Genomic DNA, 20,040 nt, shown 5'->3' with positions numbered 1-20,040 from the left:
TTTATTTGAGGCAAGTAATACTGAGGTAAGTGGCATATTTGGGTGATATCAATTTTGTAATGGTGATAGATTTTAAGTTCTAAGATGTGTGTATATATATAGTAGGATGATGTGTGCTGCTAAAAATAAATTCTTATGCTATAAGTAGCAATGTCAGATGTTTTTATGTAAAATAGTTTCAAAAGTTAAAATTTTTGGACATATAGGCAGTCAGTTTAAAAATCTATTTACTCTTTATATTCACATACATATTTAATTGCATTTGAATATGCAGTTTACTAGTCATTAATGGAAGTTTTATATTAATTGAACAATTTTCACAGTTGCTAAACATTTCAATGTCACAAATCTGAAGCATAACTCGACGTTGTGTTAGAGCACTACCATGTAGTGGAGGGACACAGGCTCAGCTTCTATTCCCTTCCCTCCAAAATAAAGTGCTGCAGGAAGACACTGAGTCAATGTCAGTTATTGCTGTATGGGAGAGAAGAAATATCTAGGTTGTCTGAAATGGTTCCTTTTATTTATTGTGGTGTGTCGCCAACCAAGCATAGCATGTGATGGCCTGTGCAAAGTCAATGCACCTTGTCTCCATGACTTGTGAAGAAATAAAGTAGTTTGGTTGAGGTAAAGCACAAATCTTCATTGGAAGGAAGAGGGGCTTAAAAAACAACACATTTATCAGCTTTTCATCAGATGACTCTTCATTTATTCATTGCAATTATGTGAATCCACCAGAATACATGAGTGAAGTTCTCAGCATGCCAGCCACTTTAAGGGCATACTGTGTCCTAACAAAACATAATTTTTCTTTTCAATGCTCCACTGATGATATTGTTGAGAAACTATTTTACATAAAAACATCTGACGTATTGTAAATCCTAGCATTAATTTTGCTATTTTAAAAATTAAAATAGAGGCATGTGTCAATGGGAGTGTGAATGACTTGCCTGCCCAACTGACATCAAAGGATTCAAGCTCGACCAAACGAGACTGTTTGGTGTGGCTCACATGGTGATGTTCATGTGTTGACTAAATCAGTCCAATTCCTTTCCATTGTTTAGACTGGAAAGGATTCCAATGCACTGCCATACATTATCTGGTGCAACCGCAAATATCTATCCATTCACTATGTATCTGAGGAAATAAATATATAACTCTTTCCCTTCTCCCAAAAAGCTTGAATGAAAATCATAACTTGCCTAATCCCAAATCTCTAGCAATATTTGGAATGATTTTCCTTAAAAAGGAGTGCTGTTGCTGTCAGGTTGCAGGGCTGCTACCTTGCTGAGACTGAATGCCAACTCTCTAGCAACTCATCCTTCCTCCTATTACTTTCTCTCATGCACTGTGATCCCCATGACGGAATATCAAGCCATCATTTCCCAAGCTAGTACTGGTCTTTTCCCCTCCAGAGATGTCTCCCCTCTTTACAGTTTCGCAGCCCTGCACAGCTCACTTCTTACCTCCTCATGAAGATCTGCCAAAGGAATTATTTTGGTAGACCAACTGTTTAAACCTGCTTTGTGTCTCATCATTCTTATTTTCTCGTATCCCAACACTTTTCCCTTTTAACCAGTCTTTCCTCATCTACATCTGACTGTTCCATCCCGTGCCACCGTTTCACATTGAACAATTTTTCCTTGAACAGCACTCCATTCCTCCAGTTAAACTTGCATGGATCCCGTCAATGCCTGCTTTTTTTGTTGCAGAATATGTTGGCATATTTCTCTTGTTCCAGTACTACTTAGGTTCCTCTTATTCCTTTACATTGATGACTACTGGTGCAGTCCTATTCCTGTCATGTTTTATAATTTCAATAATTTTGTTTAAAGTTTCTGTCTCCTTTTACCTTGATGTGGTCCATCTCTGATTCTCATCTTTCTTTTCTAAACTTTATCTTGTCTCTGAGAATGGTGTGCCTAGTAACATCTGTTACAAATCCACTGACTCCCTCAACTGCCTAAATCATTCTTCTCACCATCCAACTTCTTGTAAGGGTACCATCCCCTTCCTCCAGTTTTCCGTCTCCATTGCATATAATGTGACGATGCTACCTTTTATACAATTTTTCTCAATGAAAATTCTTCTACCATAGTAGGCAAAACCCTAGATTGAACTCTGCTGAAAGATCATTGACCTGAATCATCAACTCTGCTTCTGTCTCCAGGGATGCTTCCAGATCTGCTGAGTATTACCAGCATTTTCTCTATTTACACAAAATTGAGTCTGTATCATTTCCTGTGCTTTTGTTTTCTACATTATCCCAAGGAAGTTCAGCACAAGTTCGAGTAACAGCTTAGTATCTATCTAAGAGGCAAATTGCAGCCCGCTTTAACATTGACTTTAATAACCACAAATCGTAATGTACCAATTCTGCTTTTGCTCTGACAAGAGGTGCTGGCAATGTGATAGCTGTCCAAGTCTTCAGACTGCAAGGACAGAGTGGATGGGTACTTTAGAAGGGCCTCAATGTCGGAACTCGAGGGGTGCAGTGATTTGGACCGGAGGTGCAGTCTGCATTCTGAGGATTCCTGGGATCCTGGAGCCTGCTCTGTTTGCCAGTTTTTCATGCTTTGTCTTCTACCTTACACTGCACTCCTTTAGCTATTCAAACACCATGGCTCACTCACACTTCTTATTTCTTCAGTTCCTCTCATTGCATCTTATATTGTCTCATGTTAATATCACTTCTGTTGTTTAACCATCACATGCTCTGGACTTCATAATTTTACAGGCCATTCTATTTGTTTCCTAGTGTGGACTTTTTTTTTTCTTCCCTTTACCCGATTCACTTGTTCCTTTTTTTTTAATGCTGCTCATCTGTAATCATAGAATGATTACAGCACAGAAGGAAGCCATTTGAATTGCTGTGCCCTTGCTGGCTTTCTGCTACAGCACCTCGGCTAATCCCACTTCTCTGTCCTTTCCTTATCGCCCTACCATTTTTTTCTCTTCAGGTGCTTATCCAATACTCTTTTGAAAGCCATAGTTGAATCTTTCTCCACCACACTCTGAGGCAGTGTATTCCAGATCCTAAACACTAACTACATTAGAAAGTTTATGCTCATCTCCTTGTTGGTTTTTTGCCAATCCTAATTTGTGTCTTTTGACCCTTCTGATAATGGAAATAGTTTCTCCTTATCTACTTTGTCTACACCTCTCATGATTTTGACCTTCTCTATCAATTTTCCCCTCAAACTTCTGTAAAGAAAACAACCCCGGCTTCTAATCCCTGAAGCCATTCTCCTAAATCTTTTCTGCCCTCCTCTCTAAGGTCTTCACATCTTTCCAGAAGTGTGATGTCTTGAATTGGAGACAGTCCTCCAGTTGAGTCCAAACCAGTGTTTTATAAATATTCATCATAACTTGCTTGCTTTTGTACTCTCTGTCTCTATATAAGGCCCCAAGATCTTGTAAGCCTTTTTAACTACTTACTCATCTTGCCTTGCCACCTTCAATAATTTATGCACTTATACCCCAGGTCTCTCTGTTCTTGCGACCACTTTTGAATTGTACCTTTTACTTAATATTTCATTTCCTTGTTCTTCCTATCGAAAGATATCACTTCACACCTCTGTGTTAAGTTTAAATATGTTTCAATTCTGAGGAGGTCTGTATCCAAAATGTCTTGCCTGCCCTTTTCACAGATGCTGGCTGACATGCTTCCATTATTTTCTGTTTTTCTTTTATGATTTTGGTTAAGTTGGCATAACTGATACCCTAAAAGTATTGACTAATGTTCCTAGTTATTAAGCAGCTTGGTGCTGAAGTTTAGCTAGCTGCTATTCACTCTGACATTGCCGGGCAAGTCCCCTTGTTCCTAATATGCCTTGCTTCACATATTATGTAGAGGGGAATTAAAACGTGTTAAAAAGTTGTTAATAATGTGGAAAAGGTTTAATATAACATCCAGATTCTAAACTGGCATACTGTGTATTCAAAGACAATAAAATACAAGAAGTTTACAGATCCTTCCAAAATGTTTTCCTTTGCATAAATGTTTCAGCCCTTGCATCCCTATGTGTATGAAATATCTTATTTATTCAAGGCCACAAAATACTAACTAAAAACATGCAACCTGACATTAGCATGGAAAACCTATGCTAACTTTCTAACAGTTTGTCAGACATCACAACTGAATAAAATTGAATTGCTGTGAAAGCTCAAATGTGTTACATGTGAGTAACATTTTGAATCTTACTTTTCTTAAACAAATAGAAATTGTATATGTTCAACTAAGGGCAAAATTGAATCTAATAGTACTGATGGCAAATCATTCTTACAAAATAACTTTATTGGGTCAGTAGAAGGATTGGCTTACTGGTGTTTATTTTTGATAAACTTGTGTGAGGGGCATGAGTAAATGTTCAATCAGTACATCAGTAGCAGAGCAGATGCAATTTCCATGTTTTGCATTATAAAAGCCAATTTTGCTAACTAATAACATGTACCTTTTTGTATCTTGGAATGTATTCAGTCAGCTGAATTTCTGCACATTGCTTGCACACAGTTTGGTTCTGTAAGCTAACAGCTCCTTTTATGGTGAAATTCTGTTGTGAAAATTCAGATGCTTTGTGTTGATGGAGTTTAATAATGATTTTGTTACAGGCAGCTAAACCTTTTAAGCACAGCTACTCCAGCTATTAGTGCCTGGCTTATTCCTATTGATCAACTGAAATCCTCCTTGAATAAATTGGAAGTGGAAAGAACTCTTCGTGTGTGTGCTGTGATGGGCTGCATCATGACAGAGGCTCTAGAGGTAATTGTAAGATTTGTTTTTCTTATTCAACAAAATAAAAGTACTTCCTTTGTTTTCACCCTCAACGTGACACCGGAATTGTCCCAGATTATTATTGGGAAGAAATGCATTGAGGATAATTCCTTGACGTGAGCCAGTTGTACTGTTGACATCTTGTGTTAGTTTTTTTCCATGTTACAACCTCCAGAGCAGCTGCATTCCATTGGTGGAAATTTTGAATGCAGTGAACGTGATTATTCACAATCCTGTTATAAGACAGCCCAATTTTCCACCAGAGTTTTACAGGATAAAGCCTTACAAAATAAATTGCCTCACTGCAGTACCTCTTGTTTATATTTCATTTCCTTTACTTTGTGAACAAAGCTGCATATTTCTTTTGGCTTTTTATACTAAACTTGTATTGCTCAATCCTAACTGTAAAGCCAAAGTTTCTCCCACAGGGCTACCTTGGCTTTCCTCCCATGATTATGAAAAGTGACAATAAAGCTAATATAGTTAATATCTCAGCTGATGGAATGCAGCCATATGTAATCGTATAGCTCCTCCAAAAGTCACCAAAATAAGTTAATGAGGGCCTCACATCTGAATTAAAGGAAAGTTCCTTGTTGCAGTGACATTGAAATTGGCTGACCAAGAAGATTTTTGGAGTTAACAGCAGTTGAAATAGGCAGCTATTCCTCGAGATTGACACACTTTTATTGTCAAATGTGATGGAACTTCATTACCAAATCTGGAACTGAAACCCATTATACTGAGGATCTCTACATACCTAATTAAAACCCAGTGTCGTCATCAGGGCTTTCCCAGGATAATACCACAGTCTTGGCCAAACATTGAACAAATATTTTGTGCCTGCTTCAAAGTAGAAGACATAAGTTGCATACCAGAAATAGAGGCAACCTAGGTGCTAAAAAGAGTGAGAAAATTAAGGTAATTAATATCAGCAGAGAAAAAACACCACTATAGTGCATCCCATGTTGCCAGTACGAATTAGAGACCCCTCACATTTGTCATTTCTTTCAGTCAAACCATAGCTATCCAAGGAGAAAAATCATTCAGTTTAAGATCAACTGGCAACAAAAAGAATGCCTTCAATACAAGCTTGGGGCATGTGGAGATGGGGCAAAGATGTTGTCATATATTATCTTCAGACAAAAAAACTCTCCCAAAGAAAATCACATGGCCAAAAGATGTGATCATCCATGAATGTGAGAAAAGTTGGATGGAGGAAAGTTTGACCAAAGAATGGTTGCATCATGTGTGGTGCAGATGCTCCTCTTGTGAATGTCATATGTTAGTCCTCAGCGCTTTTAGGTGTCATTGAATGTCATGCATCAAGGATATCCTAGATGAAGATCGCACAGATCTTGTATTTATCCCAGACATGACAGGCCAGTTGCATGTGATGGATGTCAGCTGCAACCGACCATGTAAATAGCAGATGCGTCAAAAGTGGAAAGAATGGCTCTATTCTAGAATACGTGCATTTACACTATCTGGCAGCCCGAGGAAGTCAGACCTTCTGCTTATCGCCCAGTAGATCAAAGCCTGGGGTGCCATTGATCCATCCCTTATCCAGCATTGGTCCAAGAAGTGCTGCTCAAAAATGCTGTAGATGGTTCAGAAGCCAGCAATCCTCTCAGATAATGATGCTGCTGATGTGGATATGAAGATGATGATATCAGCAGTGATGACATTTACACTGATGATGAGGGAGACAACAAGACAGTTGAGGAGCTGTGTAAACTACGTGAGATCAGCAATTCAGATACAGTATTTCAAGGCTTCTATACATGTAAATAAATGTCAAAAATCTTAAGGTTAACTGGCAGCTTCTTGATCATTTCTTTCAAAATTAAAGTTTATGAATACAGTGCTGAAAAACCTGTTTTCATTTGTTGACATGTGCGATATGTACCCTAACTTCAGGATAAAGTTTTAGGGAAAATTATGGCACCTCGACTAGATCATGCCTCGAAACCAAAAACCTCCTAAACCAAAGGGAACACAAACCGACCTATGCAGCCTATTCTTGTATTTTGACCTGATGAGCCCTAGTAATATTGTGGTAAATCTGTCCTGTATCTTTCCCAAGGTTCAGAGATCAAACTGAATGTAGCACTTCAGGTGGGGTCTGACCACAACTCTGTACAACTGAAATTTCACCCTCTCACCTTTGAGTTCCAATCCCCTTGCGATAAATGCCAACATTTCATTAGATTTTTGATTAGTTTATGTACCTGTGCAGCAGCTTCATGATTTGTGTACATGGACACCTAAAGCCTTTTGCACCTCTACAGCTCTTAACCTCTCACTTCACACTTTTCCATCTGTCGTGGCTTTGATCACTTGCTTTCTCTGTGCCCCTTTCTATCTTCCTACTATCACCCACATAACTTAACTGTGCTTTTTATTTCATTGGGCAAGAAATGGACTGGGATACAACCAAGTTCACCCTGCAGAATCTTTTGTTTCTCAAGGTGACCACACTGTATATCTTTTTCTGATGACATATGACAAGCAAACTCTGCAATAGATTCATGAGCTGACCGCACATTTTTGTCTGATAAGCGTATACTAGAGAACACACTCTCCATTAGATAGATTTAAACGTTTTGTTTGTTTACAGTGATATTATTTTGTGTACAGGCAGCAGTCATGTGAATATTGATGATTGATGTTGAATATTCAACTCTGGCAAAAAATGTGTTTTTGATATTTTATTTAGTTTATTCTTTCATTTTCTAATTGGTTTATTTACTTTCAGAGGAAGAGTGTACATTTTCCATTGAAGAGCAAGTACAATAGGGTTACTAAATTAGCTCGGTATCTACAAGAAAACCCTTCCTGTTTACTTTGCAATATACTTCATCGGTACCTGCAGCAGGCAGACTATTCTGTCATCGAGGATGCCACAATGGTAAACATTCAAAGCAAATGTGATGAAGAACTCTGAATTAAGTGTGTGGAAATTGGCTGACTAAAGCAAATTAATTATAAACATTCAAATGTTCTTGGTTCTCTAATTTAGCTTAATAACAAATGGAACTTTGTGGACTCAGTAATGTACAATAAATGTTCAAGACTTGCTGAACTCTTGACATGTTGTATTTTTGCAACCAAACCCTTTGATTAATCCATGAGCAAGTATTTAAATAAGGAAGAATCGTATAGCCCAGAAGTACTCCACTCACCCATTGTACCTGTGCCAGCTCTTGAGAGTCATCAAATTAGTCCCACTCGCTCTGCTCTTTCACCATAACTCTGCAATTATTCTTTTTAAATATATAAGCCAGCATGTGACACCAAGATTGCAAGCACTTGATTCAGAGATAAGTTTCCAACCTCATATTCTTGCTAGCTCTAAGATCGCCTATTTCCACCTCTGTAACAACGCTCTACTTCGTCCCTGTCTCAGCTCATCTACCACTGAAACTGTCTTCCATGCCTTTGTTACCTCTAAACTCAAATGCACTCCTGACTGGTCTTCCGTGTTCTACCCTCCATTAAACATGAGATCATCCAAAGCTCTGCTGCTCGCGTCTGAACTCTCAACAATTTCCATTTTCCTATCACCCCTGTGCTCACTGGCATATGTTGGTTCCCAGTCATGCCACATTTTGATTTTTAAATTCTCATCCTTGTTTCAAATCCCTCCATGGCCTTGTTCCTCCTTCCCTCTGTAATCTCCAAATCCACAACCCGCCGAGATATCCGGGCTCCTTGAATTCTGGCCTCCTGTGCATTGCCAATCATAGTTGATCCATTATTGGTGGCCACGTTTTCAGTTGTCTGAGTCCAAAGCTCTGGAATCCTCTCCGCCTCTCCAAATTGCTTTCATCCTTTTAAGACAGTTTTAAAAACCTATCTTTTTGATCCAGCTTTTGATCATCCGACCTAATATTTCCTTAATGTTGCTTGGTGTCGTAATTTGTTTTATAATGTTCCTCTGAAATGCCTTGGGACATTTTATTACATTAAAGCTGCTATATGAATATAAGCTGTTGTATCTATCCAATTCTTTTTCAGGCAGTGCATTCTATTTCATAAAAAAAATGACTTAAATTAAAAAAAATTCTCCTCATCTCCTCTCTCCCTGTTATTTTGCCATTTATCTTAAATCTGATTTGTTACTGACCAATTAAGATCCACTTAAGAGTCTCATCCTGCTGTCGCTGGTATTCTACCAGGGTGGGGGCATCCATGCCACATGAATAGGTGGCCTGGTTTGCCTGGCAGTCTGCCTGAAGGCTCAGGAGTGTCGGTATTAGAGGGACAGCCTCCTGACTGTGCACCCTGTGCTCCATTGTGGGTTTCTAGAAATGGCTGCAGTGGGATTGCCACCAATTTCATGGCCTGTGGATGGCTCCATCATCACGGCCATTAAATCCAACCTCTGTGTGTGTGCATACGTGTTGCACAGATGGCAGCCATATGGTCCATTTTGCTTGAGCTGACTCATTAAAGGAGAAGGATAGTTAAAACTGCTCCCCTGCAATTTTTCTCCCCTTCAAGTATTTGTCCAGTTCTCTCTTAAAAGTTACAATTGAATCTGCTTCAGCTACCGCCTTATGCCACGTATTTAGATCATAACTTGTTGAGTGAATAGAAAAAATTCTCTGTTTCCCATCTGGCTTTTTTTTGACAATTACCTTAAATTATTGCCCTCTAGTTACTGACTCTGCTGTCCCTAAGAGTTTTTCCCATCAAATTTATGTCAAAACCCCTCATTATTTGAACACCTATATTAAATCTCTCCTTAACCATCCTTGTTCCAAGGTAAACAACCCCAGCTTCTCTAGTCTCTTCCTATAATTGAAATCCTTCATCCCTGGTACCATTCTAGTAACTCTCCTGCTCATTCTCTCCATGGCCTTGAAATTAGGATTTAAAAACTACCAAAGCAAAATCTATTTATGTACATAATCCAAATTAACACTGCATAATATATACAATTTTTTGTGTTTATTTGTTGCAGAACAATGGCCTTCCTGCTCTGGTCACTCTAAAAAAGGGTTTGGTAGCATTAGCAAGACAGTGGATGAAGTTCATAGTTGTCACTCCAGCTTTCAAAGGAGTTAGTTTACAGCTTAAGCCGGCACAACTTCGAAAGCCACAACCAGCATCACAGATTGATCGTCAAGTTTGTGGCTTGGACAATGGAGGAGCCATACAAAGTGACACAAGTGCTGATGGGGCAGAATTTGAATTTGACGCTGGTAATTGTAAATGCATTTTGTTTGATAAATGTTTTATTGGCAACACAATTTTCCATTGATAAAGCTTATATATTTTTTAATGTTTTAAACAAAAGCTCATACAAACAGCAGATGAGAGGCAAGAGATTAAAATGGAAGCGGCTGGGTGAGAAGAGATTTAGGCCTTGATCGTGGGGAGGCGAGGAGTCAGTCCGGTAGCATATGATAAAACTTGGCAAGGCTGGGAACATGGAGGTTCAGCTGAATTTAATGGCAAGACTGAATTATGATATTTTTTTCTGTCATCTTATAAATGAACAAACTGGCTGCCGGGCGGTAATTACATTGGCAGAAGACCACAACTGGAGAACCCTGGGGGTGAGCCCTGATAATCAGGAGCGGCAAGGGATTGAGAGGTTGGGGACTTGGAGGTTGTGGAGGTCGACCATCACAAGTGGGAGTGAATGAGTTTTTGTGTGCTGGATTGGGGAGAGAGAGGAAGCTTTCATCGTGAGAGAGAAGGCAGCGAAAGATTGTGACCTGCTCCTCCTGGTCCCTAATGAATACTGTAAAAGTACACATCTTATGGAATCAGCAGTTCCCACCATCCATTTGCTACCAAGTTTCCTGAGCCTGTGGAAACCTATGTGCCCCCCAGGTATACAAAAGCAAAATCTTGCAGATGCTGGAAATCAAAAATTAAAAAACAGAAAATTCTGGAAATACACAGCAGGTCAGGCAGCACCTGTGGAAATAGAAACAGTTAATTATATGCAATTATATTGTTGGGACCTAATTTAAATATGTTAATTAAGTGCCCTCCTAGGTGGGGCACTCACATGACCTATATGCACAGCGGATGTAAGACACGTCTCCGGCTTTAAAATTTTTAACCCTCTCCTGCCTGTCTTGCAGGTGGTGGTGGTGTGGTCATGATTACAATGAAGCCTTTGTTATAATTTGGTATGCAACTGGTTGATACTATCACATATTCATTTTTGGATTGCTACTCTTGAAAAACAGAAAATTCTACAACCTTACAGACCCCCTGGTATATTAATATTTGAATCTGAAGTGTGTTTTGACAAACATAGGATGGAAAGAAATGAAAACTATTGGGAACAGACTCAAATCGGGCATTTGTAATTAGGATGAGGAATAAGCTGAAGTGTGCCATAGATTTCAAAGATATTTGTTTGTTGAAATAAGTTGTTTTAGTTAGGGACCACTGGAGGTCAAGTTTTGAAGTATTAATTGCCATTTAGGCATCCTACTTTCCAAAAGATATTTAACGAAAGGGAGAGTGTAAGAAGGAAAAGGAAATACTTGCATGTATAAAGCACCTTTCATGGTCGCTGGACGTCTCAGAGCAGCCAATTAAGTACTTTTTGAAGTGTAGTTACTATTGGAATGTAGGAAACACACAGCTAATTTCACTCTGCAAACCCCCATAAACAGCAATGTGACAATGACCAGATAACTTTTTTTGGGATGTTGATTGAGGGATAAATATTGGCCAGGACACCAGGGATAACTCCACTGCTCTTCTTTGAAATAGTGCCATGGGGTTTTTACATTACCTGAGCAGGCATGTGGGGCCTCTGTTTAGCATCTCACTTGAAATACAGGACCTCCCAACAGTGCAGTGCTTCCTCAGTACTGCACCGTCAGTTCCACGTTGGAGTGTCAGCCTTGATTTTGTGCTCAAGCCCTAGAGTGGGGTTTGAACCCGCAACCTTGTGATTCAGAGGTGTGTTACCAACTGACAGTCCAAGAAGAGCACCTAGGATGATGTAGGCTGCAAGCTGTGAAGAGATGCTTACACAATTGGGAAAACAGGACTGAATTAGAAATAATCCAAGTTTTTCAAATGTTGAGAGGAATAGATAATGTAGGTACAAGCTGCTGATTTAACTTCTACTGTCAGCCCAGCGTGAGACAACTGGAGTATAAGATTGAAATGCCTAAAAGAAATTAGGCATTTTTTTCCATACAGTAGGAGCGATATATGGAATGTAGCCCCAACTGAAGCAGTTTATGTTTATGTATCCCTAACAAGAAACAACAATGTGGATACTGTGCTTGTATGTGTTGACCCCTTTCTATTGCTGATTCCATTGCTATATACTAAACTTCGCTTCTTTCCCCATCTCCTCCTTTAAGGGATTAAAAAAAACCACAGGATCCCACAGCCAATCCAGGAGTCCATTTTAGAAGTTGCTTTCTGACCCTGAACAGGCAAATCCCAACTTATAATTATTTTCCGGGATAGCTTACTCATACATTATGATCATCTGTTTTTCTGAAAGTCTGTCTTTATAGACTGAAAAATCTGTCTTCTCTATGGCGTCTTAGTTAAAGTAGTAAAAATTTGAGTTATAAATATCTGGTTATGATTAGGGATGAGGGTTATTTGAGTAAGTATAGACACTTATATAAGACATTGGAAAGAGGGTCTGTATGCAGATTTTGGTTGTTGTTATACCACACAAGTTTATTGCTGAATTTAAATTTGCAGAAGAAATATTCCCTTTTGACTACTTAAAATAGTTTTGGTAAATATGAGTGATGGTATATTTGTTTGTTGTCTGTTTTTGATGGCATTTTATAGTAAAATAATTATTTTGTTAAGAGACTAGAAGGCATTTTTGTAAATAAACTCTTTCATTAGCTTTTGTACTATAGACTGCAGCATTTAACCTGGTTGCATGTTGGATAGTTACAGCCTTTTCAATTGAAGGTTTCTTCATTAATATTTGCCTTTTGTTGCAGCTACAGTTAGTGAACACACCATGCTGTTAGAGAGTAGCCGTCCACCAGCGGGTGGCATCTCCTCCGGACCAGTAACTGGCTCTGACATCATGAGAAAGTTATCCAAAACAAATGCTCATGCACATGAATCCACACTTAAAATAAAAGTAGGTGAAAGCAAAATGCTTGTGATATAACAAACTGAGTGTGCATATCAAACAGATTTATTTATCTATCATGACTTATAATGTCCTCTTAAATTATTTCATTTCTGTCTACAATTTTACAAATCCACTTTTAAATCTGTCATCAGGGTTTCAGTTCTTAATTGATGTAACAGTTTGTATTAATTGTTCTGAATTTCAACATTGTAGTTTGATTACTGCACCTTTATGCTAATCTCAGGAATATTTTCTATTATTTTCCTCATTCACATATATGTTGCAAGACTACTGTTAGATTTATAGCTGTGGACAATTGCAGTTTTGTATATTTATTTGGTCTGCAGGTTTTTTGTCTGAAAAGAAAGGGCACCTTTCTCCTCATAGTTACCACAAAATTAGGTTACAATGGAGGATACTAAATTTGGAAGAAAATAGGATTACCTTCTTTGTATGTTCTTTTTCATTTAATTAAGTATTAACATATCTCTTGGGCCCATACATCTGTGGTTCTGTAAGAGTTAATGTTGTATTTGAATATTCTACTTCTGACCAAAAGAAATGTACTGCATCCTAGGGCAGGGGTGGGAAACCTTTTTCTTATCACAGGCCGTTCACACACATAAAAATCAACAATTTAATGTTTTTTTTTTAGAGAGAATACAGAAATGTTCAACTCACCTGCTGTTTTAATGCAATGGCTGAATTTGAATATTATATTGTTAAATATTATTATAGTAATTTAGCTGACGCTTTTATCCAAAACAAATTTGTAATGATGATGATAAATGCTATTTTGAAGGCTCTACTGCCATGAGTCTATATTTGTAGAAATCTTGCTGCGGCTGGATAAAATTGAGCAATGGGTCAGATCATGGTTCCCCACCCCTGGCCTAGGGTGAAGCATGCCGGAAGGGTAAATCATTGGGGAACAATTCTGATGCTTAAACAAAATAATAAACGTACTATGTATTTGTGATACTTCAGATTAACAACCTAGACATTTTTGTTTTATGTGGAGTATGTTTTAAAAAAAAATTATAACCCCTATGAGGTTAGGGGTACGTATTTTGCTGTAGTAATCATGGTGAAACTTCCATTGTTTACCATCATTGCTCCACTGAAACTGACAGCAGTCTCTGGAATCCACATATGTGCAGGGTGAAATCCAAAAGTTTCTGTGATTGTATGCTTCTCCAGAGGGGCACAGTTGAGGACTCAGATTGCAATCAGTAGAACTGTCGAAAAGTTATGGTGCTGAGTGAGGTCATTCAGCGCATTGTGTCTGTGCCAGCCAAAAAAGGAGAAAAAAGAAACTAGCTGCTCATTTTAATCCCACTTTCCAGCACCTGGTCCATAGCCTTGCAGCTACAGCACTTCAGATGCAAATCCACGTACCTTTTAAATGAGTTGAATGTTTCACCCTCAATCACCAATTCATGCAGTGAATTCCAGATGCCCAATACCCACTGGTTGAAAAAGTTTTTCCTCATGTCCCCTCTAATCCTTCTACCAATCACCTTAAATCTGTGCCCCCTGGTAACTGACCCCTCAGCCAGGGGTCTTTCCTGTCTACCCTATTTCAGCCCCTCAATTTTGTACACCTCAATTAGGTCACCCCTCAACCTCTTCTGCTATATGGAAAACAACCCTAGTCTATCCAAACTTTCTTCATTGCTGCAATTTTCAAGCCCTGGCAACATTCTTGTAAATCTCATCTGTACTGTCTGCAGAGCAATTATGTCCTTCCTCTAATGTGATGACCAGAACTGTACACAAAATTTCAGCTGTGACCTAACCAGTGTTTATATTATACAGTTCCAGCATTACATCCCTGCTTCTGTATTCATTACCTCTTCCAATAAAGGAAAGTATTCCATATGCTTTCTACCACCTGTCCTGTCACCTTCTGAGACCTGTGGACATGCACTCCAAGGAGTCTCACTTCCTCAACCTCTCTCAATATCTTCCTGTTTATTGAGTATTCCCTTGCTTTGTTTGCCCTCCTCAAATGCGTTACGTGATACTTTTCCGGATTGAATTCCGTTTGCCATTTTTCTGCCCACTCAATCAAACCATTGATTTCATTTTGGGGATAACAGCTATCCTCTTCACTATCAACTACACGACCAATTTTGTGTCATTCACAAGTTTCCCAATCATGCCTCTTACATTTAAATTCAAATCATTAATGTATACAACAAACAGCAAGGGACCCAATACTGACCCCTGTGGAACACCACTGGAAACCGCTTTCCATTCGCAAAAACATCCATCGACCATTACATTTTTCCTGTCGCTTATCCAATTTTGGATCCAACTCGCCACTTCCCCTGTATCCCATGGGATCTTCTCTGACCAGTCTGCCATGTGGGACCTTGTCAAATGCCTTACCAAAACCCATGTAGACAACATCTACTGCACTAACGTCAGCAATCCTCCTTGTTACTTCCTCAAAATTCAATTGAGTTAGTAAGACACAATCTTCCCCTAGCAAAACCATGCTGATTACCCCAGATCAATCCATGCCTTTCTAAGTGACAGTTGATCCTGTGTCTCAGAATTGCTTCCAATAATTTGTCCACCACCAAAGTCAAACTGGCTGGCCTATCCTTCACACCTTTTTTAAATAATGGAACAATGTTCGCAGACCTCCAATCCTCTGGTACCTCGCCTATATCTAGTGAGGATTGGAAAAGGATCCTCAATGTTATGAATTGATGAGAATTTGCACTTTTGGTTGTTGTCTCATCATAAAAACCCTTAAAGATTGCTTCTTATTGAATGAGCTATAACTGTATTTTGAACAGCATACTACTTTATAATTACTGCTAAACAGCCTCATTGGCCCTGAGAAGCTAACATATTTGTGGAATATCAAATTCCTGTATAATTTTTTTTAAAATGCACATTTGAAAAAATATTATTTAAAAGTTTGTTTAGTCTTATTCTCTAACTTCTATGTTAATCCAATCATAATCACTTGTTTCACTATCTGAAAATTTAAATTAAAAACGGAAAATATTAAGTGCTTTCAATTCCCTGGTTTTCTCTTTTTTTTTTGTTCTTGGGATGTGGACATCATTGGCTAGGCAATCATTTATTGCCCATCCCTAATTGCCCTTGAGAAGGTCGTGGTGAGCTGCCACCTTGAACTGCTGCAGTCCATGTGGTGTAGGTACACCTACATTGCTGTTAGGAAGCGAGTTCCAGAATTTTGATCCAGCGACAGTGAAGAAATAGCAATATAGTTCCAAGTCCCGATGGTGTGCGGCTTGGAGGGGAGCTTGCAGATGGTGGTGTCCCCATGCATCTGTTGTCTTTGTCCTTTTACATGGTAGATGTCTCGGGCTTTGAAGGTGTTGTCAAAGGAGACTTGGTGAGTTGCTGCAGTGCATCTTGGAGATGGTGCACACTGCTGCCTCTGTGCATTGGTGGCGGAGGGAGTGAATTTTTATGGATGGGGTGCCATTCAAGCAGGCTGCTTTGTCCAGTATGGTGTCAAGTTTCTTGAGTGTTGTTGGAGCTGCATTCATCCAGGTAAATGGAGAGTATTCCATCACACTCCTGACTTGTGCCTTGTAGGTGATGGACAAGCTTTGGGGAGTCAGGAGGTGAGTTACCCTCTGCCAAATTCCCAGCCTCTGACTTGCTCTCATAGCCACAGTATTTGTATGATTGGCCCAGTTCAGTTTCTGGACAATGGTAGTCCCAGGATGTTGATAGTGGGGGATTCAGTGATGGTAATGCCATTGAATGACAATGCCAGAATGCTGTCAAGGTTTTAGACTTTGCAGTATCCAGTGCCTTCAGTCGTTTCTTGATATCATGTGAATGAATCAAATTGCCTGAGTACTGGCATCTGGATGCTGGGGATGTCAGGAGGAGGCAATGTGTAAATACTTTGATGTGATTAGCGGCTTACCTGCTTGCTTCATTATGGCATCCCCTTGATTTGACACCAGATTTAAACTGCCATCAAGAATGAGGTAAACCATGCCACAGAAATTACTAGATCTTTGTAGGCAGCTTTCTTCAAGGCTTCATGGTGAGTATCATTGCTTCGCTGCTGACCCTAAAACCTGGGCCATTATATTTGGGAAATGAAGCCACGTTCTTAAACATTAAAGTTAACTGTTCAATTTAAAATTTTAGGTACTCAAGATTGTTTGCCTTTTTCTGTATTTACCTTACAGGGTGTCCACCCATACCAGTCCCTCAGCTACACGAGTGGAGATACAGTAGCAGACTCACCAGCTCATGTCAGCCGTGCAGGATTACCGACAAGAGATAGTCCTAGAAAGGAAAGTCTACTGAGCTATCTGACTGGGAGCTTCCCTAGTCTCCACAATCTTCTTGAAGGAACTCCACAACGCAGTGCAACAGTAATTAAAAGCAGTTCACTTACACGGCCAGGTACAATTCTCATTTGTTTGCATAAATCCACTTCATGAGTTGATGTCTCTGCAGAAAATTCAATCTGAGTGCTAAGACACTTTCTTTTTTTCTTCTCCCTCCTACATTGTAATGCCTTAATTCTTTATCCCTAGTTTATGTGAAACAAAGCAAATTACTATCAGGAAAGTAGTTAAATTAGCATGACAACTTTATCCAGTATTATTGTAGCTTGCCTTTATTGGCTGGAATATTAGATAAAATCTTCCTGTTGGTCAAACTTTACTTATAAAAGGAGTAAATCGATTTTATGAGCTTATCCTGGAGAGGATTTAAGGGAAGATGTGGAAAAGCCTGCATTACAAGTTATCAAATTGAAAAAGGAGAAATGTTCCTGTGGGAGCATAAATGGATTTAAGTAGAGCTGAAAGTGAGAAATGTTGTTTTGAAAGAAATAAATTAACACTGATTTTGATGTTGTTGAGTAGTTGTTAATTTGCAATCGTAAAATAGAATGAGAAGAATGCAAATCATGCAAAGTTGCTACTATCTATCAGAATTGGAGGTATTTTCCACAAGACAAAAGACAACTTTATATCTTTCCAAAATCCTACGAGAGAACACATCAACATTAATTCAGAAATAAAGGGAGGAGAGTGCTTGATATACAAGTACCTTTTAATTACAATCCTGATAATTTACAAATTTTATTTCCTAGCTCCTTCCACCAATAAATTCTCTAAGGTCAACATTCCCCCCCTCCACTGTGGGGGAAGTGCGGGCGGGCGGCGTTCCGATCGGCAGCCCCGGTCGGAGGACCTTCGCCATTTTACGTGGGTGGGCCAATTAAGGCCCGCCCAGCGTGACGCCCGCCAGGAAGCGCTGTACACTCTCTGTGCGGGCATGGGGTGGGGGGGGGGAGGGGGGAATTCTCTCAGCTGGGAGTGCACTCTTTTGCACATATGAAAGAGCGCACAGATCTCCCTGAGGCAAAGTGCTGCGTCAGGGAGATCGGCTCCGATTGAAAATTCTAAATAAAAGTGATTTTTAAAAAAATTTCCCTGCCATGTCCCCTCATGTGACACTGTCACATGAGTTGGGACATGTCCATAACTTTTATTGAAACATTTCATAAAAATTTAAATACCCTCATGAAACCTCATCTCGCCCGTGGACGAGGTATCATGTTTCTTCCGAAGCCCGCCTGGGCTCCCGACCTGCCCGCCAACATTAAGGTTGGACGGGCAGGTCCATTAATCATCTTAATTAGTTTCTTAATGGCCTTAATAGTCCGTTGATGGCTGCGCGCCTGCCGAACTGAGGATCTAAATGACTCGGGGTGACGTCGGGATGCACGCACGACGTATCCCCTTGTCATTTTACGCTTCAACAAGTGGGCCCCGCCCCCGCTTGCCAACAGGAAGATGCTGCCCTAAGAGATGCAACACCTGAAACTTATAAAATTCAATTTGAAGTAGCATGTTGACATTCTATGGTTGTGACTGTATACAGCCCAGTAGTGCATACAGTGGAGGAATGTAGTTTTAACCACAATATTCTGTTAAATTCTTGATCTGCAACATATTGTTGTACTGAGGTGTCTGTCCTCTGGTGCCATTCTATAGAAAGGAGGAATACTCAGGGGAAATCTTGTTAAACAACTGTTACACAAACTTGAAACAGGTCTCCTAATCACATGAGGCTTAGCTCCTGAGCTCTGAATAAGAAAAGAGAGTGTTTGGGTGAGTCTGGCTAGAGGGGTGGTCAATCATATTTCATGTCCTTAAAATAATTGATATACTGCTTAGAGTAATTCCTTATATTGCACTTCATTTGCCCTGCATCCCATTTGGCATTGTGGGGGAAAGGTGAAACTGCACATATTGGGATAGAGGCAAAGGCACAGAGCCTGATTTGCTGGTTTCCTAGTGAATTTTTTAGTGTTCAAAAGGAGCTTTGGTATATTAGCTTAAAATCCAGCATTCACAGTTAATATTTCAGAGATAGTTAAGTCTGATTATATGTTGTTAGATTATATTCCAGTGATGGTTGGGTCAGTTTAGAAATTGATAGTATTTCATAAGTAGATGGTTCAGTTTATAAATTGTAGGACATTTTAGTGGCAATGAATTTGCTTGAAGAAATTGAAATCTGTGAACAAGATCTGGTGTCTGTTTTTCTGTAGTTGAAGATTGACTTCATTTAACATATAAAAACTTAGACTACTCCAGATTTTATTCTAACTTTCACAAGATTTTCTAAAAATAGGCTAACTGGTGTTTATAAACTAATGTTTATGAAGTAAAATTAAGGAAATGCCCAAAAAAAAAATTATGGTTCCAATCTGCAGCCTTTTAAAGCCATCTGTTTTTCCTCCTTTCAAATGCTCCTTAAAGTCTACCTCTTTGACCAAGCTTTTGATCGTCTGCTTTAATTTTACTTTGTGGCTCAGTGTCAAATTCTGTTTGAAAAGCTGCTGTGATGGTGTTGGGAACATTATTTTAAGATTAAGGCGTTATATAAATACAAGTTGTCATTGTAATAAAAATGGCTGTTGTTAAATTCTATGGGTTAATCCAGAAAATAAATTGCTAAATTTTATGTTGCAGTTTCATTAAGAAATTACAGTTCATAAGTCACTTCCAATTTATTTAAAAAATCAAAACATCTGTGAATATGCAACTCTTATACTAGATTTTGTTGTATATTCAAAGGCATGATTTTACTGTTATGTTACATGGGTAGGTAGGTAATGCGCTTCAGAAATTTCAAG

At 39.1% G+C, this 20,040-nt stretch overlaps 1 protein-coding gene across 8 annotated transcripts in view; it reads left to right on the top strand.

The window, feature by feature from the left end:
* kiaa1109 (KIAA1109 ortholog) overlaps positions 1-20,040 on the top strand; it is a 527,093-nt gene that overhangs the window by 286,709 nt on the left and 220,344 nt on the right. For 6 of the 8 annotated variants that reach the window (XR_005944164.1, XM_041196853.1, XM_041196863.1 and 3 more), the window contains exons 38-42: positions 4,612-4,762; positions 7,530-7,682; positions 9,741-9,987; positions 12,733-12,878; positions 17,069-17,288. Coding sequence is in view for 7 of the 8 variants with exons in the window: in XM_041196853.1 (XP_041052787.1) it covers positions 4,612-4,762; positions 7,530-7,682; positions 9,741-9,987; positions 12,733-12,878; positions 17,069-17,288 (917 nt within the window). In the remaining variant the exon portion in view is untranslated. The remainder of the gene's footprint in view (positions 1-4,611; positions 4,763-7,529; positions 7,683-9,740; positions 9,988-12,732; positions 12,879-17,068; positions 17,289-20,040) is intronic. The other 2 variants (XM_041196895.1, XM_041196846.1) reach the window with 1 other exon arrangement.

This window comes from Carcharodon carcharias, chromosome 1 (assembly GCF_017639515.1).
Source record: "Carcharodon carcharias isolate sCarCar2 chromosome 1, sCarCar2.pri, whole genome shotgun sequence".
Taxonomy (NCBI): Eukaryota; Metazoa; Chordata; class Chondrichthyes; order Lamniformes; family Lamnidae; genus Carcharodon; species Carcharodon carcharias.
Note: the sequence above shows the minus strand (reverse complement) of the source record. Positions and strands in the feature narration are given on the sequence as shown.